Source organism: Penicillium digitatum, chromosome 2, assembly GCF_016767815.1.
Source record: "Penicillium digitatum chromosome 2, complete sequence".
NCBI lineage: Eukaryota > Fungi > Ascomycota > Eurotiomycetes > Eurotiales > Aspergillaceae > Penicillium > Penicillium digitatum.
The window spans coordinates 1,108,760-1,134,872 of record NC_089385.1 but is presented as its reverse complement, the minus strand read 5'-3'; the positions used below and the strand labels follow the sequence as shown (position 1 = coordinate 1,134,872).

The following is a 26,113-nucleotide window of genomic DNA, read 5'->3' as shown; positions in this document are numbered from 1 at the left end:
CAGACTAGGCGGTTACACTAGGTGGTTACCAGGAAGAAGGGTTGGGCTAAGCAATTGAATGCCACTAGAAGGTTGAACATTAAATCGAGAGATACGAGACAATGTGTCAAGAGTAAGATAAGAGCAATCTGACATGTGAGAACAAAGATATGCATGACACTGCGATAAGGCAGCCAGACCGAGCTAGAGCTAAAAGGCAATGTGAGCGCCAATCATCTCCATAATGGTGCAGTCTTCTGGATGTAGTGGTTGATGAAAATCCAGGGGCCTTGAATCCCTGATTGGCGGAGGAAAACTCGTTTCACCCAGACGTTTGGATTATCTTTCAACAAGAGAGAGAAGGTTTTCTCCAATTAGAGCAACCGCTCATGGCGCATATGCCCCATTCATTGGCAGAGTATTTCCGAATAGATAACAGTTTGAGGGCTACGGAGTAGTTTCATCGTATAATAACCTTGAGAGTTACACTTTTCACCGGAAATCTAAAGTTGCTTGGTAGGTTTCTACGCTACTCAGAATTTCTCGTGTCGTTGTTCTTCTCTTTCCCGAGTTGTGTTCCAGATTGGCCAATATTCCAACTCTTCTGCCTTCGCGCATCATGAAAAGCGACTCGCCCAAGAGTCTCGAGGCCGGGGATCGTCCCGGGTCCCCGTGTGACGACCCAAAAGCCATGCAGGGAGAGATCATAAGTCATAATTCAAAGACCCAGCGAGGTTTGAGCTCGCGCCATGTTCAATTCTTGGCTCTGGGTGGTTGTATCGGTACTGGTCTTTTTGTCGGCAGTGGCGCATCGCTCTCGACGGTTGGACCTGGTAAGAATCATCGTGCGAAACATAACTCGAGATGGAGCTAACAAGTGATAGCTCCTTTGCTCATGGGTTATATTGTCATGTCAAGCATTGTTTACTTTGTCATGAACATGCTTGGTGAAATGACCACCTATCTCCCCGTCCAGGGTGTGTCTACGCCTTATTTGATCACTCGGTTTACGGAGCCCAGTCTTGGATTCGCTATTGGTATGCCGAACCCACCTTTCAAGCTTCAAAAACTCCCATGCTAATCTCATTGACTCCAGGGTATAACTATTGGTAATTATCTCTTTTGTCATGGCCCGCCTACAGCAAATTAATAAATACCACGATACAGGTATTCATTTTCAATGTTGCTAGCATCAGAAGTCACTGCATGCGGCCTCGTTATAGAGTATTGGAATTCGCCGGTTAACGTGGGTGTATGGATCGCAATTATTCTCGTTCGTGAGTACACAATATGCCAACAGTTCAGCAGTCATGAAATTCTCTAACACAACCCCTCTAGTTGTCCTCCTTCTAAACATTGTCGCGGTCTCTTGGTATGGCGAAGCTGAATTCTGGTTCGCATCACTCAAGATCATTGCGATCCTCGGTCTGATCATCTTGGGTGTCATTCTTTTCTTCGGGGGAGGTCCTAACCATGACCGTCTCGGCTTCCGATACTGGAAATCGCCAGGCGCATTTGTGGAGCCCTACTTGGTTCCAAACATAAACACAGGCCGTTTTCTAGCCTTCTGGACCGCTATGATCAAGTGCGGATTCTCCTTTATCTTCTCTCCAGAGCTGATCACTGCTGCTGCCGGTGAAGCTGAGTCGCCACGCCGCAACATTCCCAAGGCGTCAAAGCGGTTTATCTATCGTCTGTTCGCATTTTATGTCTTGGGTAGCTTGGTCATTGGTGTGACGGTCGCATACAACGACAAGAACCTCCTGCAGGGTGTTGCGAGCGGTAGTTCTGGTGCTGGCGCCAGTCCATTCGTTGTCGGCATCCAAAATGCTGGTATTGCTGGATTGAACCACGTTATCAATGCTGCTATTCTCACCTCTGCCTTCTCCTCGGGCAACTCATGGCTCTTTGCTGGGTCTCGCACACTTTACTCGCTCGCCGGTGAAGGCCAGGCTCCAGCATTTTTCCTTCGCTGCAACAAAAACGGTGTCCCTTACAATGCTGTCCTGGTAACTTGGGCAATTGGTCTACTCTCATTCTTGAATCTGTCTAACTCGGGTTCAACTGTGTTTTATTGGTTTACCAACATTACAACAATCGGTGGCTTCCTCGCTTGGGTCATCGTGGCAGTGGCATACCTGGTACGTTGAATTACCTTTTTTCCTGTTGGTGTTATAGATTATCTTACCAACGATTTGCATTTCAGCGTTTTCGCAGCGCTTTGGACTTCCACGGGTTACTCAAGTCGCGGCCCTTCATTACCCCCTTCCAGCCTTATGGTGCTTACTATGTTATGGTCTTTGTATCACTACTGGCTATAACCAACGGCTACACGATATTCTTCCCAGGAAAATTTACCGCATCTGATTTTCTGGTTTCCTACATTGTCTTCGTGATCTTCTTCGTGCTGTACCTCGGTCACAAGTTCCATTACAAGACGCCATGGATGGTCAAGGTGTCGGAGCTTGACATTTTCAGCGGTAAAGATGAGATTGACAGACTTGAAGAAGAGGAGATCAAGCCGCAGCCACGCAACTGGCTTGAGCGAGTATGGTGGTGGATTGCATAGAGCAGTTTTGATCTGTTGTTATTTTTTGCAAGGCTCCTCTAGGGGGTGCTCTAACTGTGCGTATGATATACCACGTGGTAGAGATCTAGATATTAGAATATACCAATCAAAGGAATAATAATTACTACTTTATTGTGGACTTTGTACATTTTACCTATGAAACGAAGTATGCACTTGGTGCCGATCAGTGGATTTGATGCTACGTTTTTTATTTCCCCTTTAAAGCACTTTAATCGCCGCTATCAAGCTTATCTAGATTTGCGGGGAATGTCAATTGTTGATAATCTCTTGGGTAATAAGAACTTGGACTTACAAATGACAGGGTCAAGGCCCGGTGAACAAATTGATATTCTGTCGACAAACCCACGCTGATAGACGCCGGCCCGGTAGGACCCACCCGGGACAGCAGCCGGCCATTGCTGATTGGCTGTAGCCCTCAGTCAGTCCCAGGCCGTTGTACAGTGCAACTATGAGCTTCTGACCGGTAGTAGCCGGCCTTTTTCATCATAGTTCTTCCCCGCGAACTTCATCTCCAAATCTTCCCTTTTCAATTTTTGGAAGATTTGTTTCATTGTCTTCATTTCACACACCAAGATGTCCTCGATTCTGCGCACCCGCGCGCCCATTTCGCGCCTCGCAGGCCGCATTCCGAGCTCCGGCACGCGCTTCATGGGCACTTATGCCACTTTCAAGGTGCCTCAGATTAACAATGAGCCTAACGTAAGTTTGGTCTTGGAATTTAGATTATTTGATCAATTGGGCTAATTTTTAACCTTAAGCAACACTACGTTCCCGGTACTCCAGACCGCAAGGGTCTCGAGGAGGCCCTGGCCAAGTACAAGCAGAAAGCTCCTTTGAACGTGCCTTTGGTTGTTGCGGGTAAGGAGGTAAGACTTGGAAAAAGGACTGAATACGTACTTAAAACAGCAATTTCTAATTATCAATCACATAGCTCAAGGGATATGAAACCTTCACTCAGTCTAACCCCGCAACTCACGCTCCTGTGGCAACTTATTCCAACGCATCTAAGGCCGATATTCAGTCCGCCATTGATTCGGCTCTCGCTGCTCGCAAGTCTTGGGCCGATACTCCTTTCTCCGAGCGTGCTAGCATTTTCCTCAAGGCCGCTGATCTTATTGCGACCAAGTACCGTTACGACATTATGGCATTGACTATGCACGGACAGGGCAAAAACGCATGGCAAGCCGAGATTGATTCCGCCGCCGAGCTGTGCGACTTCTTCCGATTCGGTGTGAAGTATGCCGAAGAGCTTTACGCACAGCAGCCCGCTCACAACGCCAACGGTGTGTGGAACCGTCTGGAGTACCGCCCTCTTGAGGGTTTCGTGTACGCTATCAGCCCCTTCAACTTCACCGCAATCGGTGGAAACTTGGCCGGTGCACCCGCTTTGATGGGTAACGTTGTGATCTGGAAGCCCTCGCCCTCCGCGATTGCCTCCAACTGGCTCGTGCACCAGATCCTTCTTGAGGCCGGTCTTCCCAAGGATGTCATCCAGTTCGTTCCTGGTGACGCCGCGGAGGTGACCAGCACCGTACTTGAGAGCCGCGACTTCGCCGCTCTTCACTTCACCGGAAGCACTGATGTCTTCCGCATGCTTTACGGTAAGATCTCACAAGGCGTGGCCGACGGTAAGTACCGCAGCTACCCTCGCATTGTGGGTGAGACCGGTGGCAAGAACTTCCATTTGGTACACAAGTCTGCAGATGTCCGCAACGCCGCAGTCCAGACCGTGCGCGGTGCTTTCGAGTTCCAGGGCCAGAAGTGCAGCGCCACCTCCCGTGCCTACATTGCTTCTTCGATCGCCGAGGACTTTGTCCAGCAGGTCGTCGCGGAGGTGCAAAAGATCAACGTTGGCGAGCCATCTGAGTTCACCAACTTCTGCGGTCCCGTCATCCACGAGGCCTCATTCAACAAGCTTTCCGGTGTCATCGAGGAGGCGAAGAATGACTCCGAGCTTGAGCTGCTTGTTGGTGGAACCTACGACTCTTCCAAGGGATGGTACATCCAGCCTACAGTTTACCGTACCACGAACCCGGACCACCCTCTGCTTTCCCGCGAGCTCTTCGGTCCCATTCTCGTCATTCACTCCTACAATGACGCCACTGAGGCCGACTTCACCAAGATTTGTGACAAGATCGATAGCACCAGCACCTACGCTCTGACCGGCTCCATCTTCGCGCAGGACCGCGCGGCTGTCCAGGTTGCCGATGAGGCTCTCCGCAACGCCGCTGGTAACTTCTACATAAACTGCAAGAGCACCGGTGCCGTTGTCGGCCAGCAGCCCTTCGGTGGTGCACGTGCTAGCGGTACCAACGACAAGGCCGGAAGTGCCAACCTGATGTCCCGTTTCGTCAGCTTGCGCTCCATTAAGGAGGAGTACATTCCCACATACACCGTTGCGTACCCCAGCAACGCCAACTGATGGGTAACTGTCTCCCATCCATGACCTTCAAGTTGATACGGCGTACTTCATGATCTCAATGGCGTCAATCTTGCATCCCACCCCGGCGTTTTCTTAAATTTTGTCTTATGAATTTCCAAAGAATGCTCAAAACTGTGTATGATATTTTTTTGGTCTTAAAAGACCATATGCCAAATATACCAAATTCAACCTCTTCAAAAACAATGCATCAACAAACAAATCGCAGGCAATTTCTCCCCCTCAATTCGTCGCACAATTCTTCAAAAACTTCTGCATACTATCCATAGCCTTCGCTGCAAAAGGCCCCATCTCATACTTCTTCCCAGTTCCCTGCGGACCACTGTCAAAAATCTCCATCGAGAACCAGCCACGGAACCCCGTTTTCAGCACCGCCCTCGCAACATCCTCAATGGGTAAATACCCGCCGTCATACGGCATAGGCCTGTAATCATGACTCCAGCGACCCCTAGCCCTCAGCCCATCGATAGTCTTGTCCTCCAACGGCGGTGACACCTTATACGCATCAGAGATCTGAAGCAGATAGATCTTATCACCAGGCACAGAACTTGCAAGCTCATCCATGCTCGCAGTGAAACGCTCCTGTAGCTCGGACTGCGAAACAGATTCAATCAGACCAGACTCGGTAGTCGGGTCTCCCCATTCACTGCCCGCAGTCTGGAACGTGTCTAAGCACAAGCCACAATTCGGACGATCGACAGCTTTCACTATCTCCCAGACTTCCTTCCACCCGGGTGCGTGGGTCGACCAGCACCAGTTTTCGTAAGCGAGGCGGAAGTTACGTTTTGCGAGGATTTCGGACAATGCGCGCAAGTCGGAGATGATGACATCGCGTTCTTTCTTGATTAAGTGCTCGGGTGTGTCTGTTGCTCCGACCTGGGAGTGGGATCAGCTTACTGCTCTCCAAATTCTCCTGCTGCGCAGCAGATATACATGTCACCGTAACGCATACCTGCAACATGTCCGTGCCCACGACATTCATAATCTCCATCCAACCTGTTGCTCTAGCAAATGCCTCTTCACGATCTATGGAGCCCTTGACCCAACCTTCGAAGTTGGCGAATGGCTGCAGCATCATGATTTTCAACCCGTGTTCTTCGCAGAGTTTGCGGATCTCCGCGGCTACGGGCATAATTGCGGCATAGTCGTTCGCCGCAATTGGTTTACCAGTGATTTGCGCGCCAAAATCTAGGATGTCTGGGAAGGAGAGCTCGATTGCGCTGAAGCCTGCTTCGCCAATTGCTTGGAGGCGGTGCGGGAGTGTGTCGTTTGGGCTGCAGCCGATTGAGCAGGAAGCGTATGAGAGGGGGATTTTTTGGAGGCTTGAATGAGGGATTGACATCTTTGGTTTGCTTTTCTTCGAAGAACTGTCAGGGAAAAATGAGGTGGTGTATCGTGATTTTGTTGGGGGCTGTTGGCATCGGCGAAAAGATACAGCCCACTGAACGCATGGGGACAGAGCTTCTATCAAAAGGTTGCCATGCTTGGTACCGTTGGGTATATATTTGCCTCCTTCAGCTCCATTTTGCCCACTTGTGCTTCATTCTGTGTCCATCGTGATGTAACGTTGTATTTTGCGATTAGTGCTCGCGTTGTCATCTGCGCATCACACGAGCCTATCTTGAGCTTGGCCACAGCTTGAGTCTCTGATAGAGCGTAAATTGATTCATTTTGCCCCATTTGCCTCCTTTACACCACTGTACTATCTGTACAAGAGGAAGCACCCTCCGTTGCTAGTTCGTGGCGTGTCTGATTTCATGTTTACAATGCCCCGGATCACAGATCCGATTGCCACAAGCTTCTCGTTCAAGAAGAGTGAAAGTCATCCCATGAGTCTTCACACGAACATCTCCCGCCTTTTTTTTGCATTTCAACTTTGAATCGCGACCCGTGAATGAGTTAGCCTTGCAGAAAAAGACCAATTCAAAATGCCACCCCCCATCAAAAGCATCGGCGTTGTCGGAGCCGGAAACATGGGCTCTATGATGACCCTCCGCTTCGCTGAGCTCGGTCTCCAAGTCTCGGTCTGGGATATAGAAAAGAAGAACGTCGACGAAGTAGTGCGCTACGCAAGAGACGACAAGAGCATCACCGGTCGAGTTGAAGGCTTCTATGACATCAATAAATTCGCGAAGAGCCTCGAGGGCAAGTCCGACCGGAAACTGTTCATGTTTTCTATCACGCACGGTGAGCCCGCAGACGAAGTCCTCCGCCTGTTGAAACCAGACCTCAAAGAGGGTGATATCATTCTCGACGGAGGAAACGAGAACTACCGGAACACCGAGCGACGCCAGAAAGAATGTGCCGCCATCGGTGTCGCCTGGATTGGAATGGGCGTTTCGGGTGGGTACCAGTCTGCGCGGCGGGGACCCAGTCTCTCGCCTGGGGGAGATGCCAAAGCTATCGAGCGTGTTATGCCATTTCTGGAGTCATATGCGGCCCATGATCCCAAATCTGGGACTCCGTGCGTGAAGCGCATGGGTCCTGGTGGATCAGGACACTACATCAAGATGGTTCATAATGGCATCGAGGGTGGGATGCTTTCTGTTCTTGCTGAGACTTGGCAATACATGCATGAGGGACTGGGCATGGAGCATGGCAGAATCGGAGATATCTTTGATAAATGGAATGAGTCTGGCGAGCTGCGAGGTAACTTCTTGATTAACATTGGCGCCGATATGTTGCACACAAAAAGAACCCCCAAAGGTGATCGCAAAGGCGAGGGAGCCAGTCGGGATGATGGATATGTGCTCGATGATGTTCTTGACAAGGTAGTTCAGGATGACGATAACACCGAAGGCACTCCATTCTGGTGTCTCATGGAGTCTGCCGCCCGGCACGTCTCTTGTCCGACATTAGCGGCCGCCCATTACATGCGAATCTCAAGTGGAAACCGCATAGAGAGAGCGCGTGCTGCGAAGAAGCTGGAAATGCCAATGCCGAAACCTATCGAGGGAGCCCGAGACCACGCAGTGATCATCGAGAACCTGAGACAAGCTGTGTACTGCTCGTTCCTGGCATCCTTCTGTCAGGGCCTGGAGCTGATTTCTCGTGCGTCGATAGACGAAGGCTGGAATGTCAATTTGGGCAACTGTCTTCAGATTTGGCGAGCGGGATGTATCATTAAGTCCGATTATATCGCGGATCTCCTGCAGCCGCCCCTTGCTGCCCATAATGAGCTGACGAACACCAAGTTTGTGGATGCGGTCGCGCATGAGTTACGCCAGAACTTCCATAGTCTCAAGCAAGTTGTCATGGAGGGCACCTTGTTTGATCAATACATTCCGGCTCTCTCAGCTACTCTTGAATATCTCAAGTATGAGGGTGGATTGGGACTGCCGACCAAGTTTATGGAGGCGCAGATGGACTACTTCGGTGCACACAACTATAACAAGCCTGGTATTCCAGGTGAAGATCCAGGACCAGTTCACAAGGGTCCTCATCATTATGAGTGGTTGCCAGCTTAGATTTGGGGAACATTAATCCAGACTCTGTTACCCCAAGTTGGACTTACTTATCTCGAATTGTACATGGATCCAATTAGACAATAGAAAAAAATTGAACATATTCCTGGTCAATGATAAGGTGCGACTCTGATAGACATGTAGAGGTAGATACTGTAGATGTAAATGTCCATTGAAGTTTTATAGATCGCCCAAAAAGGCAGGTGGCGGCCTTAGGAACATTACAGCACGTGGGTCGATTCACAACCAATCGGAGAAGCGCAAGTTGGCCGCAGCCTCAGAAATTTGAAGATGGCGCAAGATGCGCTGGATATTGGGCTTACGTTCATTCTCTTCTATATCAAAACCATTTCGTCGAATTGAGTCCCCGAAATAACTCGCTCGCAGAATGGCTTCTCTCCCTACCACATATGACGGTACGTGTACTTCTGTTTCTCTGACCTTGCCCCTCATGCCCCCGCTTCATCAGAAAGCTGACGATAGTGAATCCGACAGGGCCCGTCCCAATCGCTGTCATCGGCGGCACCGGTCTGCGTGAGCTGCCCGGCTTCACTCAGGTGGCTTCGCTGAATCTCACAACACCCTGGGGCGTTCCTTCCTCGCCCATCACTATTCTGCACCACCAGTGTAAGCACAACAACAAGATTGTCGCTATCGCCTTCTTGAGCCGCCACGGCTTGCACCACCAGATCGCTCCTCATGAGGTTCCCGCCCGCGCCAATATCGCCGCCCTGCGCTCTATCGGTGTCCGCAGCATCATTGCCTTCTCCGCTGTCGGCAGTCTCCGGGAGGAAATTAAGCCCCGCGACTTTGTCATCCCCGACCAGGTCATTGATCGCACCAAGGGCGTGCGTCCGTGGACTTTCTTCGAGGACGGTATTGTCGCCCACGTCCCCTTCGGTGACCCCTTTGATGAGGGCATCGCCAAGGTGGTGCGTGAGTGCGGGCACAGCCTTGAGGGTGATGGTGTCGTTCTGCACGACCGCGGTACTCTGATCTGCATGGGTATGTGAAGGTGTGGCCCAATCTTTGGACAAAACATCGCTAATCATGTCTTTTACACTAATTCAGAGGGACCCCAATTCTCCACGCGCGCTGAGAGCAATATGTACCGCTCATGGGGCGGAAGCGTCCTTAACATGTCCGTCCTCCCTGAGGGCAAGTTAGCCCGTGAGGCCGAGATCGCCTACCAGATGATCTGTATGTCCACGGACTATGACTGCTGGCACGAGGCCACCGCCGACGTTACCGTCGAGATGGTCATGGGTAACATGAAGTCTAACGCTGACAACGCTCGTCGTTTCATCACTGCCGTCCTTGATGCCTTGACTAGCGATGAACACTCCGAGCTGGTCCAGGCTAAGCACCTGGCCGGTGGTATAAAGTTCGGTATCAGCACCCCTCAGGCTAACTGGAAGCCCGAGGCTAAGGAGAAGCTGGACTGGCTTTTCCCTGGCTACTGGTAAATCTAGAGGCTTTGGGATTGAGGCAGATATTGCTTTGCTTTGTGAAATACACCTGATGATAGCATATAAGCATTATAGCTCTCGAATACCGATATGATAGGCATGATTAACATGCAAATCTGGAATGATATGATTTCACGTTCGGTTGTTTCCACTTATTTTTGGAATCTACCTGTGTGTTGTACAGGCAACATGTGTTCTCAAAGGCCCTTTTAATAATTTGCGAAGGCAAATGGGGTAGACAGGATGGCTCACTGGGTGGTAGTCTGGTACTTGAGGCGTACACCGTATGGCACCAGAGCTACGAGCAAGGCATTTAGCATTCGCAATTAATCTATGAGACAATCCGTATTAACAGAAAGGGACGTAGTTAATAGGTAGGGAACAAGCCGAGCTTGTGGTTAGCTATATATTTAAACCAAACTGAGTTCTGTTTTTTTAAATGGCAAGACCTTGAACAAGGCCCCAAAAATTACCCAATTTGGCGCGTGTTCGCAGGACACAAACTGTATATATACAAGAAGGGTATCCTTTATAAATCTTTCATCCTACCAGTTTATCCTCCTTGTCCTGTCTGAGCTTCTGGGAACAAAAGTCCAATTGCCACCTGCCAACCCGCTAGCCATCCCAGCAGCACTGAGTGCAACCTTGGCTCCATTGGCGCTGACCAAGGTCCCGGCTAACCCTGGCAAAACAACATCCCCCGTAGTTCCAACTGGAGTACGGAAGTGGAGATGCTGGTAATTCCCATTGCGCACCTCAAAAGCAACCGCAAAGAGGCCAAGTTTCGTAGCGAAACCCGCATCGACAGATGTCAGATCACCAGGCTGTGGAGTAATGGACCATGTTGCCCCTGCTGCGGACTTCAATTGGAGCCCTGCAGCGTAATTCATGAGAACGGATGTCGGGCCAGTGGACCAACCGTGCGCATGCGACACGCGGGGGTCGTTGGTATACGGTTGGTAGTGCAGCGACCCGTCTGTTGAATAGCCCTCGATGAAGGTTGAGTTGGTCATGCGTGGGTCATCCATCATGAAGCCCCATTCCAGACGGAGCAAATCCAACGCGGAGTTGGGGTTCCCGGCAATGTAGTGCGTTTGCAGCTCAAAGCCACTGATGAAGGGTGAGATAGTCGGTCCGGCCTCGGGGGCGGGCGCACCGTATTTTCCCCAGCGGTTGCGTAGAGACTTGGAGATTTGTCGGATTTGGGATGGTGAATTGGTTAGGTTTGACTTGACAGCCCACACGTTGCCATCTTGGGGGTGGAAAGTCGTGGTCTCATTGTCGCGGAATAGACCGGCGCTCTTGTCCCAGAGTTTCTTGTTCGCGGCATCCTTGATCTTTGCTGCTTTGGAGGTCCATAGGTGCTGGACGGAGGTGTCGTTGAGGACGGTTGCCAGGCTCAGGCCTTGGTTGAGGACATAGTAGAGGAGGGAGTTGGCTTCGATGTTCTAAGTTTTGTTAGTTTATGCTTCATGTTTCTCCACGTCACACCTCTCTGTGGATTTGGCAGGGAAAAAAAAAAGGGAACCTACATAGCCACCCATTCCCAAACGCAGCCAGTCCGAGCTGGCAGTGATGTTCGCCAGGCCGGTGGCGTCGACACTGGACAACGCATAGTCGATGCCTAGTTTGAATTGTTTCCAATACCGAGACAACCAGTTCAGGTCGCCAGAATAGAGATAGTATAGAGCAAGACCGTTGAGACTGTGACAGTGGTATGTGAAGCTGACGAGATCAACAAAGGGTGGACTAGCATAGAGTAGACGACCATCCTTCTTCTGCAAACCATACAGTAGCTCTAGTGCCATTCTCACGCTATACAGATCATACGTGCTCACACCGATCGCTTCCAGTGAGATTGACATGTCACCTGGCCAGATCAACCGGTCTCTCTTAGCGCCGTCGCTGAGAACACTGCTTCCATTTGAGATAGTGTAGTTGCTCCACCACGAAACGGTCTGCGGGAGTGTAATGTTATCGGCAGTGGTGATTATCCGAAACCACGCGAGCGCGTTGCCCATGGATGGGTCAATGGTCGACATCTGGTTGGTGTATGCTCCGGCATACCAAATCCGGTTCAGCAACTCGTCATTTGAGTGAAAGTAACCGGTGTATGCGCGCAGGTCCTGTGTCGGTGCAGCTGTGAAGTTGACCGTCACGCTGTTCAGAGATACTTTCGCCGTCGTATTGCTGACCAAAGTCATATACCGGAAGCCACCTCGGTTGTGCTTCTTTGCCGCTGTGTAGGTACCAGGTCCATCTACAAAGGAGAACCAAAGAGGGCTGTCAAGTCCTGCATCCGCAGTCGCGTCACACGCCTGCTCGCTAATGTATAGACTCGACTCGGAAAAGGTTACACCAAGGAAGGCGTCAGAAGAAGCTGAAGCGACATCGATGGAAACTATGCCGGCAACATTCTTCTGGAAATCAAAGGTTACCGATGAAGGGCCATTGAAGACAGCTGGACGCTTGTCACTAGCATTGGTCAGCGACTCTGAATTTGTGACCGAGCCATTTACGCCGATGACCGCTGGTGGAGTCAAAGTTCTCGAGGACGGTGCATATATGTACTCGGCATAGGGTACAGCCAAACAAGCTGGAATGAAAACGAATGGGAGAATTGACCTCATCTTGAACGAGTTCACCTACTTCAAGAACCGAGCATCCAATGAAGTATTTATGCTGGCGGGCAAAGTGGTCTTGGTGTATCCGGATGGACCCAATCGGGTGAACATTGCCACGAGGTGACAAATTTAATCCTGCAGAAATCGACAATAGTATGAGCCAATTCTGTGCCGGCCGCGAGACTCTCTTCCAAGGTGGAGACCGGGGACTTGCTCAGCCGACGACGGAATGCAGTATACGGAGTTCTCCGTATACTCATCACCAATGCGTGTTGATTTTGGGTAGTCTTCCCCCACTTACGTGCAGTAGTGCATGCCCTGCTCCGACAGCCCGGACGAGAACTACGCTAATGCATATGCATCTACTTGCTTTTTTAGCTAGTAATACCAATACCAGAAGTTGGTAGTCATTCACTATTTGCATGTAGTTCGGAGCTGCTTGGTAATCCATCAGTTGTATGAATTTGAAAGAATACCAAATTTACTACCAGTGGCGTGCATCCATCAGCGTGCTTCTCGGCCGTGTCGGAGCAGGGTATCTGTTTCTGCCGTATCGAATCGGTATTATTTTTATTATTAATTTTTTTTAAGAAAAAAACCTTCGAGCGCATGGACGTAAGCCCAACCATTTTAATTATTATTGATGGCCAAAACAATATTCCACTCAGTTCGTAAGAAAATAGATACAGAGTGTTCAATTCAATTGTGAAGAGATTTGCAGATCTGCTGACCGCTTTCAAAGTGGGTGAGTCCCAACCATACACCTTGCAGAGAAAAGTCCCCAAGCCTCGCCCACTGTCATGTTGAAAGATCTAATGTAGGTTAGCTTCTGTCGATCTACTACTAGAAGTAGTTCGACAAACACTAGTTTGGTAGAGGTGCAGAGCGCGTCTTGAAAGAGCAACATTGATTGAACAATGTTTGAACTGAAACTTTCACTTTTCTTCCTTTAAGCGCACTTGAGAACATCATACCAAGATTGACCCGAAGTGATTAAGGCTTCATCGACACTAAATATATGACGTACCTTTTGATGTTCTCCCTAGCGTGGCTAATGATTGAGAAAATTGAGGGATCCTTGTATTGTAAATGTGTTTTGTATGGGGTTGAAATATGAAAAGGTAATTGGTAATTTGTGAACCGGGGTTATCCGCTGGGGCCCACTAACACGGGGTAAGGGGTAAGCGGTGGCTGAGTTTCCGACCGGGGGGGTAGGCGGTGGGCTTGGCACAGTCACCTGGCTTTGACCTTTTAACTGGTGCACCGAGTATTCCGCCATGGTAACAACAAAATTCCCCACCTACTGCGAAGGAAATTCGTAAATCCCCCACTCTTCCCCATGGTACGAGATATATTCGGCAAAGTGAGGTTTCTATCACGCCATTTTTCAACGAGTTTGAACCAATTAAAATACTTCGCTGATCGATCTTACCTCCTGGAGTAGCGTTGCAACCCGTAGCCCTCTAGTAGATAGCCTGCTTAATAGCTAGATATTCAAGTTCCTCCTAGAGATGGATTATGATCAAAGAGACCTAGGTCTATATCATCATGCTAAAAAGGCTGTAAATTCCTTTTGGTTATATCAAGAGCCGCAAGAGTAAGATGTAAACTAATTGACGCGCCCTCAGTAGGCAGAAAGATTTCCAGCAGCAAGAAAATCAGGGGGAGGAAGTAAAAAGACATCAGGGCTTTTTCATTTTTAATGAAGATAATCTTATTCTCAGACCAGAATCACTTCCACTTGTCTGTAATTCACATGGGACCCGGCATTTACGTATACCATTTACCGAATCTTTCACCCGTGTTTCGTTTATTTCGTTGTAACACGGTTTTACTGTGCTTCGTTATTTCTCATCGACTCAAATCTCCAAGTACAGTGATGTTGGGTCATGGCTTTTGCGATGAAGAATCGCGCCCAGCGTGGATCACCAATGCTGTCATCTTCCGTGGTTGCAGACGAAATTGGACTGAAGTTGTCTTCTTCGATACCCGGCTCCAAGTTCTCCTGTAAATTCGACTCTGAGTTTTCCCCCGAGTCTTCCTGCAAGTCTTTCTCTAAACTCTTCCCCGAACCATCCCTAGGGCTCCCGTCCAAAATGCCTAGCCATTTTTTGTGGCGGGTACGTCTTCCATGCTTGAGGTGGTGATTCTCGCGGTAGCTCTACCCGTCCATTTCGAGCAAGCATTCCATGCACAGACTTGAAATCGCTTCCGAAGATCCAAGATCGACCTCCTGGGTATGTAGGAGCTCTGTTTGGCAATATCTCCAGTAGCAGAACGCCAGGGATGAGGCTGATGTAGTTTCGTACGTAAAAGAATGATCCTCTTCAGGCTTCAAAAAGGCTTTCACGCGTTGTACTTGGCATTGAGGAATTGCCGGCTCAAGAGCGCTGACATTTGCCGACGTCCTGAGTAGGAAATTGGCTCCCAATTTGAACACTTTCTTTGTCTCTCTTTCTGTATTTACTAGGAGAGCGGCTCGGCCAGCTCCGTCTATTTGATTGATTTCTGAACTTTGCTCGATGAGCAACTGAATTGACGCGCGGGGATGTATGTGGTCCAACCATGGATGTCTATTGGAGTAATTAACTGTCGTGCTTGCGCTTGGTTTTTCATCGTCCATGTTCATGGCCATGCTTGCCTCTTTTTTTCAGTGTTTCCACAGCTAGATGTAATAACGGTGAGAGCTTCGAATAGTGGATGTTGTTGGAAGTGACATCAAGCCCTTTCTCATGGAAGAATTGAAAAGGTCCCTTTTCTTGTAAACGACGCCGGCAACACGCGCGGCTTTGCACTCTTCGCTGTCTGGGTCTAGCTCATATTTCTATTGTGCAAGGACCGCTTCGAATTGAGCAAGTGGGCAACCGGCAGCTGCATGCTCTTGGAGTAGGGTAGGTTCATTTGAGCCTGGTCGGAGAATGTCAAGACTTTTGGCACCACGTCAAATGGTTGCTTGCCCGGTTTCTCAAGTAAAATAGTTGGCAACTCCCAGGTGACCCGCACGCGAAGCTTGACGAGCAGTGGAGCTTGTTATCATCGAAATCAAAATCTCCACGTCTTCTTTGGCGAGATTGTCAAAAACTATCCATCACAGGCATGAACTTGTCGGGGGAGGGTGCTGCATCCAGTGCAACTTGGGTAAATTTCTTGAAACTCCTTTTTCCTCACTTTGCGGAGAAGCCCAAGCACAACACCTTTTCTTCCCCTTTTCGCCGCAGAAGAAAGATCCAATTCAGAAACTGGATCCTCTGAACAACGAATAAGAGCCTCTGCAATTTCGGTGTTCCCGTTCTTCACTGCATGGGGCACTGGTGAGTGTTTCAATTTGGACAAGACAGTGTTACACCCTGTGACAAGTAGTCGTTTTGCAAGAGACATGTTTCCAGTCTGTGCCACTTTTGCAAGTAGGTAAGCTTGCTCAAGTGGAGTATTACTTGCGAGTTGTGTTTCCAGATCGACTCGGTTCAAAGTCATCTGGGCAAGATGTGGATTTCCCCGTGCAGATTGCCATAATTCTCCGTATGTATCATTATCACAAGGTTTTATCATCGATTTCTAGCTGCTGGTGGTTATGTTGCCCGGAAATTCGGGAGCCACGTTGGCTAGGAAAAACGATGATATGTTGAAATATTAAATGGCAGTATCAAAGGCTGCGCGAGAGTTATGGTCGAAGATGTAACTGGACGGTCCATAGGCAAAGAAAGAGCCACATTTGACTAGGCATTTCATCATCTCCAAATGGCCTTCCGTTGTGGCACACCAAAGAGTATAAAATGTCGAATCTTGGGAGCGATTTTGGCTTTAAATCCACTCAAGTATGTTTTCAGCTATCGGCACGCGATCGCTTATAACAGTAGATTGAAGAATCGAGTGAGTGTCCCCTAGCTCGTCAATATGATTTACGAGGGCACCCTGGGCAATTTAGTACTTAACTACATCCAACTGACCACATAGGGCCGCGTGGCTCGGAAGATGTCGGGATCGAATAGCTGACCTTAAAATAACTGAAAGCAGATTTTCGATGAGAATTCGAAGAGTCTCTAGATGACCATTCCTTGCTGCGATGACCATAGAAGACGTAGACGCCAGGTTCTTTCAAATATCGAAAATGTCACATTTCTTCCACCAACCCTGCGACGTTTCTAGAAAGCCGGAAAATTTGTGACCAGCAGACCCTAGCATAATTAAAGCGTCTGAATTGCCAGTTTCCACAGGTCGCAGGATGTTGGGTTCAGAGATTTTCGCTACTTTTGAGTAAAGCTGAGTGTTGATTATGGCGTAAATCTGGCGACAAGTCTGGGACATGGCGTTTAATGTTGATGCATATTTCAAATTGGCCGGTATCAGGAGGAAGAGCTCCAATGGCAGTGAGGACAGAAGCAATTTTGCGTTGTATGCTAGTGTCTTCCACAGGGTGGTAACACATTTGTGGTCCATAACGGATGTTACGGCCTTGTATACTTTGTATATGCCACTGCAATGACAAACAGATGTTCCGTTTGTCCTTGCGATCTTTTGGCCTAGCGGGTTAATGGTCTTGCCTACGGGATTGCACCTTTCCCGATTCGGACGCACGTGACAACTGATGTTGGTGCCTCAGGTCCCAAGGCATCAAAAGCGTCAACTTCCGACTCACCGACCTGCCAGATGATCTGCCATCCTTATCTTCCCCCAGGCGGCCCCAACATCAACAAGTGTTCTGAACAGCCTAGACTGTGCCTTATTTTTTTCAGGATGTACCAATTGGATGGATCAAATTGTTGATAGAACAAACCACTCCATTGTTGCCTTACTATCTTTTTTTCACGGTCCTTCGCCTTCGAACATAGCTTGATCACCTGTTGCGAGCCAAATTCAAATCAAATGATACAAGCTAAAGATCTACTCTCTCGCTGATGGTATGATCGGTGATATCACAATCTTTCGGCTATTTTCAAGGAGTCCATTGCCTTGTTGTGAGTTGCTGGGTCGTCAGAATGAGCTCTGCTGCAGATACCAGGGAAGCTCCGTCACAGCGGAAGATAGCCGAACATGGTGTCGAAAATGGGACCAATGGGAGTATGAGGGTAGACGAAAAATCTGTGGTCCTTTCTGTCGAGGAGAAGTACAGTCAAATAGATACGCCTGTGGCACAGTCTAGCGGCGAGCGTGACGAACGCCACCTTACCAACGGAGGACATAAAATGGCGGGCTTGGAGCACGAGCATGGACTCGGTATCCTAGTCGAGCATTCGCCGAACAACGGAAATAACCTTGGCCAGTTGTCAGTGGTGGACGTGTACGATGGGCACAAGGTCAAGGCTGCTTTGGCTGAACTGTCTAGTGATCTGTATCCCCGACCACCAGATGATAAAGCCAAGGTCATGAAATTGTCTCCTGAGATGATACAGGCACTTACATCCTCGTCGGAGTCAATACCTTACGGTCCCGGGGGATCAGAAACGAACACCAGAAGGCGAGTAGCCTCGGAAAACGTCCATGGGGATTCTCCTCTCGCACGACCGGAAATACCTGAGTCTGTGCTTCAGTCGCTGAGCGAAACGCCTTTGACCTCGGGTGTTTTGCCAAAGTTGCGTTCCACCAAAGAAGTGTTGCTGGGAGATGCTTCTGCGCCGGCGAGCCCTGCCTTCCCACGGCATGCTCAAAATTCCTCCCTCCGCAATCGGCCGCACCCAGCACGAACAGTTTCCACTCCTGGCTCCACGCGACGTCAATTGCTCTCGACCCCAGTTAGTGACCGCCTTACCCAGACATGGGCATCGCGCTCGAAACAGGACCGGCCCGCGCTGGATCGCGAGTTGAGGGGCCACCTTATGGCATCTCCTCAGATTTTAGAATCCCCCATGCCCTCACAGTTACCGTCATCTATTCCTTTGCCGCCAGTTTCTCTGCCAACGTATCTGCAGCTTGAGCTTGCTTCTGGTCGGCCTTCACCATTGTACATCCACCGTGACGGAGCCAATGACTTCCCTTATGAATCATCAGCAGTTAAGATCGAGAGGCTCATGAACTTCATTATGCTTGCACCTATGCTCGAGCAGGTACTTTGCTTTGGGAGCTTTGCTTGCCTTGATGCATGGCTCTACTCTTTCACGATATTGCCACTACGGTTTATCAAAGCTATTTTTATCTTGGGCGAGTCATGGGTGATGAATTTGGGAGCTGAGATCCGTTTCATTTGGAAATTTGTCCTGAACGGGATAGGTCGAGTATGGCGCAGGAGGAATCACAACGCAAAGGAGGACCAGCGTGGAAGACGCGAAAGCGAATCTGACGCCACTCCTCAGGGTTCTTCTATGGGTCCAGATATAGCACCAAGATGGAAACATCGATCCTCCGAATCCCGAAAATACCACCATCGGCGGAAGAAGTCGACGCCATCGGCGCTACTTCCAGACGACAAAGCGGACATCTTGACAGGCCTGCTGATGATAGCCACCTGTTGTGTTTTGATGTACTTTGATGCAAGTCGAATGTATCACTGGATTCGTGGACAGGCTGCCATCAAGCTGTACGTTATCTACAATGTGCTGGAGGTCAGCGACAGGCTGTTGGCTGCCATCGGTCAAGATGTCCTCGAGTGTCTCTTCTCGCGGGAGGCTCTTGAGCGTCTTCCAGATGGCCGCAGCAAGATCATTCGTCCATTCTGGTTGTTCCTGGTGGCACTTGTTTACACAGTATCCCATGCTTTGTCTCTGTTTTACCAGGTCATGACTCTGAACGTGGCAGTGAACTCATACTCTAACGCACTGATCACGCTACTTCTATCCAATCAATTTGTGGAGATCAAATCTACCGTTTTCCGCAAGTTTGAGAAAGAGAACCTCTTCCAGCTTACCTGTGCGGATGTCGTGGAACGATTCCAGCTATGGCTGATGCTCACTATCATCGCATCGCGTAATATCGTGGAGACGGGCGCGTTCAATTTCATCGGCAACTTCGGGCTAGGATCTAGCTTCCCAAGCCAATCCTCCACAATCACAAACAGCACACCATTGTCCACACCTCCACGCACGGCATCATCTATCCTACCTCAAGCATTCACCCTCTTCCCATCCTCTATCCTCTCATCCTTCAACAGCGTCAACTCCTTCATCCCAACTCTTGCCCAAGTCCTAGGCCCTTTCCTAGTCGTCCTAGGCTCGGAGATGCTAGTAGATTGGCTGAAGCACGCCTACATCAACAAATTTAACAACAACCGCCCAGCCATCTATAGCCGCTTCCTCGACGTGCTAGCAAAGGACTACTACACCAACGCCTTTGGCGAACAAAACCTAACCCGTCGCATCGGCCTCCCAGTCATCCCACTCTCCTGCCTCTTCTTCCGTATCTCGGTGCAAACATACCAAATGTTCCTAGCTGCCCTGATACCCCAAAACCCATCCTCGACAGCAATGGGAGCAACCTCCCTAACCTCAATCCACAACAACTACGCCCCTTCCCCGATGCCCTCCGCCTCACCGTTAACAATCGCAACCCTTCTCCCCGCCTCCGCCGCCCACGTCAGCGCGCTTTTCCGCACCCTCCTCGAAAACGCTATTCCGTCACCAGCTCAGTCTGTCCACATTTTCACGGGCATCCTCCTCCTGACGGGATTTATCGTCCTGCTCATCCTGAAACTCCTATTGGGAATGGCTCTGCTTGCGTTTGCGCGCTCCCGATACAAGAAAATGAAGGGTCGGGAGAGCGAGCGTAAACAGTCCTCAACTAATCAGTCTGGTACCGAGAGTGGAGCGCCACGTACTCGTGATTTCTATGTTGAGGGGAGTCAACGTGTTGGTGGGTGGGGTGTTGTTGAGGTTGGGGACGAGAAGAGGAGGTTGATCTATGCGGATGATCCGGATGGATTGCGGCGGTTGAAGGAGAAAGAGGAGAAGGATAAGAGTAAGGATGGGGAGTTCAATGTTGATCATGTACAGCGGTATGAGATGATTGCCAAGAAGATTTGGTGATTGGGTGTTTGTTTGTTGATTTGTTGTGATGGTGAAAGTTGCCCACAGGCTGATGTCACTTGTAGGATTTATGGCTGTACAAAACTAGAACTAATCGTCGTTCGTATTTTGCCTCGTCCTGGGTCATAGAACCGTAATTAAAGGGGGATATCATGACTACTTTCGAGCTACTTCATATCTGTACTTTCGTTGTGATAAATAGGGGAATAAAAAAAAGGTGATCAATTCATGTCATCGGGAATGATAATTCAAAAAGGGAAATATCGAAGTAAGGTGAAAAGGTGTTTGTACAAGATCTGGTGGGGCTCGTTGGTCGTGATCAGCATTAACGAGTGGACCGGCCATCAACCACAGGAGATCCAGCTCCTGGTTTTCATTATGACAAGGTGTCATAGCTCTCAAGTGAAGGCTAAGAAGGTGGACCATGTCAATATTGGTGGGTGTTTGCGCGATTGAATGTGTGTCCCGGTGGACCGCGATGCATGGCCGAGGGCGAGGCAGTGTTTGCTCGAGTACAGCTAGACGGGCCAGGAGCCCCACGGGGGTGAGTCTGGGGTGCGTTATAGGCCATGGACGGGTTGAAAGCTATATAGCCACCAGTTTGAGAAGCGGTGGTTGCCGATTTCGCTGAAGTGTACATCCTAGGTGAAGGCGGTGTGTACGTGGCTGCTTGTGGGGGAAGCATGGTTTGGTAGCTTGCCGGGGCATTGCATTCATAGGGAACAGGAGTGCCATCGGTATTTGCCGGGGTGTGTCGATAAGGAGTAGGCATCTCGCCGGTACTGGCCGACGCACAGGATCTTGTCAAATATGGATCCTGTGAGTAATAATCTTGCTGTTCAGAAGGCGCGCCTCTCTGGCCACCTGGAGCTTCGAAAATTTGTCCGTATTCATCCTCTTCGCCGTATGTACCCCTCGGAGGACTGTAGGGGTTGTAGTGAGCACGCACATGGTCATGGTTGAAATCATCGTAATCATCGGAAGCGTGCATGTCAGTCGAAACATAATCAGGCATTGGGGTGTGGCTCTGATTTGGTCGAGAATCAGAGCTATCAGTCAGGTTGCGATATCCAGGGCCAGGGCTATTACGATCGCCATTGCCATACGGCACAGGACTCGCTCGAGATTGAGGAGTGGCCATGCGTGATGGAATGGTAGGCGGCAAGGGAGGGACAGGGGGAAGCGTCGGGAGCGTTGGGTTCCGGCCATCAAGAGGAGTGTATCCCATTCCGGCCGCATTGCCAGTCAGTGAAACGGTCTCTGAAATTGCTGAAGTTGAAGTTCCGGTTCGAGCGAGTGTTGGTTTAGCATCGAACTCCAAATTCGGCAGTGTCGGGTTTTGCGCCAGCGCCGACAGATTCGATCGCGAGTAAGGCGGCAAAGTAGTCTCCGTGGTACTTCGCGACAGCGAAGCCACGGTGGGAACCTTGTCTCCAGAGAGAGATGGCAGACTTGGGTTTGAAACCGTGGCCAGCATTGGCTGAGTGGGTGCTCGGTTCTGTAACTTAAGTCCCTTTGCCAGAGCCTTATTGTTCTTGCGGTGCACGATGCGCTTTAGACGTTGACCAACCTTCCGACGACAGTACCTCGAAAGACTCCCGTCTTCCGCTGGGATGTGGTGAAAAAGGAAGATCAAGTAGAGTACGATCGCCGACATCAACTTGAGAACCGAGATGACCCAAACGATCAGGGTAAAAAGCATACCAAACAAGACCACAGCTTGAAGGGTGTTATCTTCGGCCAAAATCTTCACGTTGTGAAAGAATTGAACAACCGAGGAATTTCCATCGTCATGGGCTGCATTTTTTCCTCCAGGCATAAGGTCCATTTGCATGACCGAGTAGAGAGTGATAGCATTGAGAACTTGACGCGGACCATCTGCGAAGATCGTGTTCATCCAGACTTGAAACTTGGTTAGCAATTTTCGATGGACCTTGAAGCAATTTTTTAGGCTTACACTGGAATGAAAAGTATGCATAGAGAGCAACGTACTCTGCTGCTTTCCTGTTTTTAGTTAATTCAGCGAAGACAAGGAATCGCCGGTATCCACGACCCCGCTGGCCGAAGCGAACACTCTGGATACGCACAGCCAGCGGGTCCAGAAAGCTACGAGTAATACTACCCGAGCGGATGGCGCGGATGGCATGAATCCATCGATAGGCCAAAAGAACAAGCGAAGCAATAATGCAGGCAGCGAAGATCCAGCGGGAGATATTGAAGGGGATGGCTGGTTGTACTCTGCCGGACCATCGTGAGAAAGCCAGCAAATTGATTGCAGTGAATGTATCGACACCGTAGACTGCAATCGAGATAAATAGGAGCACCCATATGAAGAAATATGAGAAGGGTGTTAGGCAGGACTCGGATTTAAAGTCGTCCAGGTTCTAAGGGAGTTATCATCAGTATGCAGAGTCATCTATACAACATTTACAACACAGGCAGATGTAGGCCTACCACATAGTCCCATTTTTCCTCCATGGCTACATCCCCCTTCTCACGGTCTCCACCGCACAGCATTGTATTAAATGACCTGGTCCAGCCAGGAAGTTATCACAGAGGATTGGAATGAATGGCGCAATCACGGACGATCAAAGGTCAACTTCCTCGGTCCAGCCGGGTAGAGCTGTGATTGATGTTGGAAACAAGTGTAAAGAGTAAAGAAAAACAAAAGTCAGGCGCAACGAGGTGAATGGCGGTATATCAACCGTGCGAATGGTGCATACCTGCGGAAGGCAAGGGGGAGGTTGACTGATATTTAGAGCTGCTAGCCACGTGTTTATATGATCACAACGAAGCGCCAGTATTCCAGTCGCACATTGGGGTATTCAAAGCGACAATCAATGGACTTTTATTGAAGACCGCCGATCTCTCGTCAAGAAAGGGGACACGGTGTAGAGAACGAATGCGCAATTACCAGTAAAAAAAGTTCGTGGAAATAGGGTTGAATGAGTGGGAGAACCTCGACCTCTGTTTGAAAAAAATGAGTGACACAATGGAAGTTGAGAAAGGGGATGTGAAAAAACGTTGAGGGGAGAAGAGTTCGGCAGAGGTGGAGATGCGGGAAGTCACAGGCACGAGCGTGTGATCTGACACTCGATACAGGATCGGTCCTCTTTTCCTCTGATCGATTTCTGTTTTCGTGTTTTTGTACGTTTCATGTTCTGAATTGGGAATGTCCTAGGCTACTATCATCAATAGCCCCAAAATCATTGACCTATCCCTATTCTCGGACCAAGTTCATCGGCCCACTCAAACCAGATGGGTCCGCCGTCATGATCCCTTCTGCTCACTGGCCACCAGCACGCGCCAGGGGAGGGTCCGATCCACGCACTCCGTACATAAGCGCTGATTCACGGCGCTACACAATTTGATGATACAATTTCCCGACCTTCCGGTGCTATCTTCTTTGGTTTCTTATGGAAATAACAGTCTCGAAAGTGATTATCTATCTTAGACATCACAAGACTGGGACCCTTGGCAATGGCGCCTCTCTATATATTTACAGTGCGTATGTTGCTGCTTCATCATCAACCCCGCTGCGCGTTCACCCTCCCCGCGTTCAACTCAAAGGAGACTGGTGATGATTTGAACACCCGTCTCCTCTACGAACCTCCCAAGGGAGTCGAGAGACTTGAGGACTACCGACTAGGGGATATAAGCCCCATACAAATCGGCGATCACTTTCATAGCCAATATCGTGTTGTTCGTCAGCTGGGACATAGGTCATGCGATTCACCTTTACAAAAAAATTACAGGATTTCTATCCCAGTTCAACAAAACTTGATGAGAAAAGGCATATGAATATGAGCCTCTCATTTTTGACCCTTTCATTTGAGGCAACACAAGTTCAACGTAGTTCACCCTTCGAGTCACCAGATGAAGAGCTTGGACGATAGGCACTATTTTGATGCCCGCGGTTACTTTACGTTGACTTTTTGACAGAGCCTTCGACTTCCGAATTTAGTTGCTTAGGGGGAGTTTGCAGTCGACGACGCTTTAAAGCGCCTGGCCGTATTCGATTGATTGAGCCTTGCTGTTTCGTCTGTACCTATTATTTTGATTCCATCAGATACGCCATCTTCGACTATACAAACCTAAATTATCGAGCTTCCTTGGGAATGGGGTTTTGCGATGTGAGCTGTCTCTGTTAAAGATTAACTTGCCGTGAATGCCCCCCAATCGTATGTAGTGATTGGTTGGCAGAATTCTTAGTATCAAAAATCGTGATCGGATTGATTTCACGCTCCTCACCGCATTCATACCTGTTATACTGCGCTTCTTTCGATCGGTTCTGGTGTCTTCGTCAGCCATCACATCGAGAAAGGAAAAATGAAGCAATGACATCCCAAGTCAGCATAGCTATCCTGGTTACGACGAAGACCTAGAGCTATCCGGCTCTGTAACCGATTCTCGGAGTAGCGATGATGAATCATGGGTCCCCGGTGACGGGATATGTCCACCAGAAACTCAGTTCCAATCATGTTAGCAAGCGACTCTGGACTCTTGGAGTGAAGCAGCATCTACTCATAACGGAGCAAACATATCGCTAGACATGCATCTGAAGGCTTTTCTAGGTCTGCTAGAAAATGTCCTCCCTTTCTTCCACGAACCGCCGAAGAACATTGACTTGACAGGTGGAACAAAGTCGCCGCTTGTCTTACGGTCATCATTGCATCTTCAAACTACTCATCACCCTAGATGTAGCCAACAATGGAAGTCCATTGATTATCTCCAATGTCTTGGCTTTCCGCTGCCCACGGTGTATAGATCCAACATCGAACAATCAGAGTGTGGTGTCACGCTCGCGGCACGAGAATTTCAACTCGCATATCTTACAAGCATTGTCTTGGCTTGGTCATACATTTAATCTTCTCGCTGGGTTGAAATACTCCAATCTGCTGGCGAGGATTGTGCCCTTTTCCATGACAGTGGCGATTCAATGATTGAGCACTATTGGGAAATCATCACACAAGGTCGTTGGCTAGCTCGGGTGAAGAGTGGACGGGGTAGGTCGTACTCTTCCTGGATGCTACGAGCTGAAGATAAAAGTCATCACAAAAGGGACCATTGCCAGCTCTTTAGTTACTTCGATTTTGATTTTTGCTTATGTAGTACACGAACAGCTACGAATGGGCCGCATCATTACCGAATTCATCTGTGGCTTTCAACATCCTCTTGGATTTCTGCATTTCACATGGTCTCGAAAGAGAAATGCTGGTTGGGTTTGCCTCCGTCTTGCTGCTTCCATCGCGAAATATACCTAGCCCGAAACTATCTCCACCGGCGATGATTTCTCGTCCTCCAACCCCCCGTGGAACAACTCCTATTCTATTCCGTGGGATTTTCCGAAAAATCGATAAGTGGATAACCCTGAGTGTTACCCAAGACGCCCTTGACTCATTGTTATGCAGTGCCTTTTTTGATCCAACCATCCCATGCAACTTGGTTGGATCTGCATCTTTTGGTATCAGACAGGCTCTATGTTCGCACGCCAAACAAGACCATCAGAAGCTGCTCGATGCGATCTCATGGAAAAGACCACACCTGAGCCTCTTATGGTATTCTCTCGTGGTCCATGATCAGGCCTCACCAGTA

General features: G+C 49.3%; 9 protein-coding genes across 9 annotated transcripts; 5 read left to right on the top strand and 4 right to left on the bottom strand.

Moving 5' to 3' along the window:
- Window positions 1-598: 598 nt before the first annotated feature.
- On the top strand, window positions 599-2,548 carry Pdw03_6472 (Proline-specific permease; the record flags this gene model as incomplete). Its single annotated transcript, XM_066101358.1, has 6 exons — window positions 599-812; window positions 864-1,016; window positions 1,076-1,088; window positions 1,147-1,256; window positions 1,318-2,120; window positions 2,186-2,548. 6 exons carry the CDS (start codon window positions 599-601, stop codon window positions 2,546-2,548), a joined length of 1,656 nt encoding a protein of 551 aa, XP_065956441.1.
- Window positions 2,549-3,142: 594 nt separating this feature from the next.
- Window positions 3,143-4,991, top strand: Pdw03_6471 (Delta-1-pyrroline-5-carboxylate dehydrogenase PrnC; the record flags this gene model as incomplete). Its single annotated transcript, XM_014679967.1, has 3 exons — window positions 3,143-3,268; window positions 3,328-3,435; window positions 3,501-4,991. 3 exons carry the CDS (start codon window positions 3,143-3,145, stop codon window positions 4,989-4,991), a joined length of 1,725 nt encoding a protein of 574 aa, XP_014535453.1.
- Window positions 4,992-5,231: 240 nt separating this feature from the next.
- On the bottom strand, window positions 5,232-6,351 carry Pdw03_6470 (3-dehydroshikimate dehydratase, putative; the record flags this gene model as incomplete). The annotated part of the gene is made up of 2 exons (XM_014679968.1): window positions 5,232-5,885; window positions 5,962-6,351. The coding sequence occupies 2 exons, from the start codon at window positions 6,349-6,351 to the stop codon at window positions 5,232-5,234; spliced, it is 1,044 nt and encodes a 347-aa protein (XP_014535454.1).
- Window positions 6,352-6,937: 586 nt separating this feature from the next.
- On the top strand, window positions 6,938-8,476 carry Pdw03_6469 (6-phosphogluconate dehydrogenase, decarboxylating; the record flags this gene model as incomplete). Its single annotated transcript, XM_014679969.1, has 1 exon — window positions 6,938-8,476. The coding sequence occupies one exon, from the start codon at window positions 6,938-6,940 to the stop codon at window positions 8,474-8,476; it is 1,539 nt and encodes a 512-aa protein (XP_014535455.1).
- Window positions 8,477-8,861: 385 nt separating this feature from the next.
- Window positions 8,862-9,939, top strand: Pdw03_6468 (5'-methylthioadenosine phosphorylase (Meu1), putative; the record flags this gene model as incomplete). The annotated part of the gene is made up of 3 exons (XM_014679970.1): window positions 8,862-8,889; window positions 8,969-9,478; window positions 9,545-9,939. 3 exons carry the CDS (start codon window positions 8,862-8,864, stop codon window positions 9,937-9,939), a joined length of 933 nt encoding a protein of 310 aa, XP_014535456.1.
- Window positions 9,940-10,487: 548 nt separating this feature from the next.
- On the bottom strand, window positions 10,488-12,572 carry Pdw03_6467 (Alpha-L-rhamnosidase A, putative; the record flags this gene model as incomplete). The annotated part of the gene is made up of 3 exons (XM_066101357.1): window positions 10,488-11,390; window positions 11,475-12,417; window positions 12,568-12,572. 3 exons carry the CDS (start codon window positions 12,570-12,572, stop codon window positions 10,488-10,490), a joined length of 1,851 nt encoding a protein of 616 aa, XP_065956440.1.
- A 3,893-nt stretch (window positions 12,573-16,465) lies between these two features.
- On the bottom strand, window positions 16,466-17,003 carry Pdw03_6466 (SirA-like; the record flags this gene model as incomplete). Its single annotated transcript, XM_066101356.1, has 3 exons — window positions 16,466-16,478; window positions 16,561-16,570; window positions 16,697-17,003. The coding sequence occupies 3 exons, from the start codon at window positions 17,001-17,003 to the stop codon at window positions 16,466-16,468; spliced, it is 330 nt and encodes a 109-aa protein (XP_065956439.1).
- A 539-nt stretch (window positions 17,004-17,542) lies between these two features.
- Pdw03_6465 (Cytomegalovirus gH-receptor family protein, putative) lies at window positions 17,543-20,518 on the top strand (the record flags this gene model as incomplete). Its single annotated transcript, XM_014679972.1, has 1 exon — window positions 17,543-20,518. One exon carries the CDS (start codon window positions 17,543-17,545, stop codon window positions 20,516-20,518), a length of 2,976 nt encoding a protein of 991 aa, XP_014535458.1.
- Window positions 20,519-20,945: 427 nt separating this feature from the next.
- Pdw03_6464 (pheromone-regulated membrane protein) lies at window positions 20,946-23,035 on the bottom strand (the record flags this gene model as incomplete). Its single annotated transcript, XM_014679973.1, has 3 exons — window positions 20,946-22,420; window positions 22,476-22,902; window positions 22,973-23,035. The coding sequence occupies 3 exons, from the start codon at window positions 23,033-23,035 to the stop codon at window positions 20,946-20,948; spliced, it is 1,965 nt and encodes a 654-aa protein (XP_014535459.1).
- Between the last annotated feature and the right edge of the window lie 3,078 nt (window positions 23,036-26,113).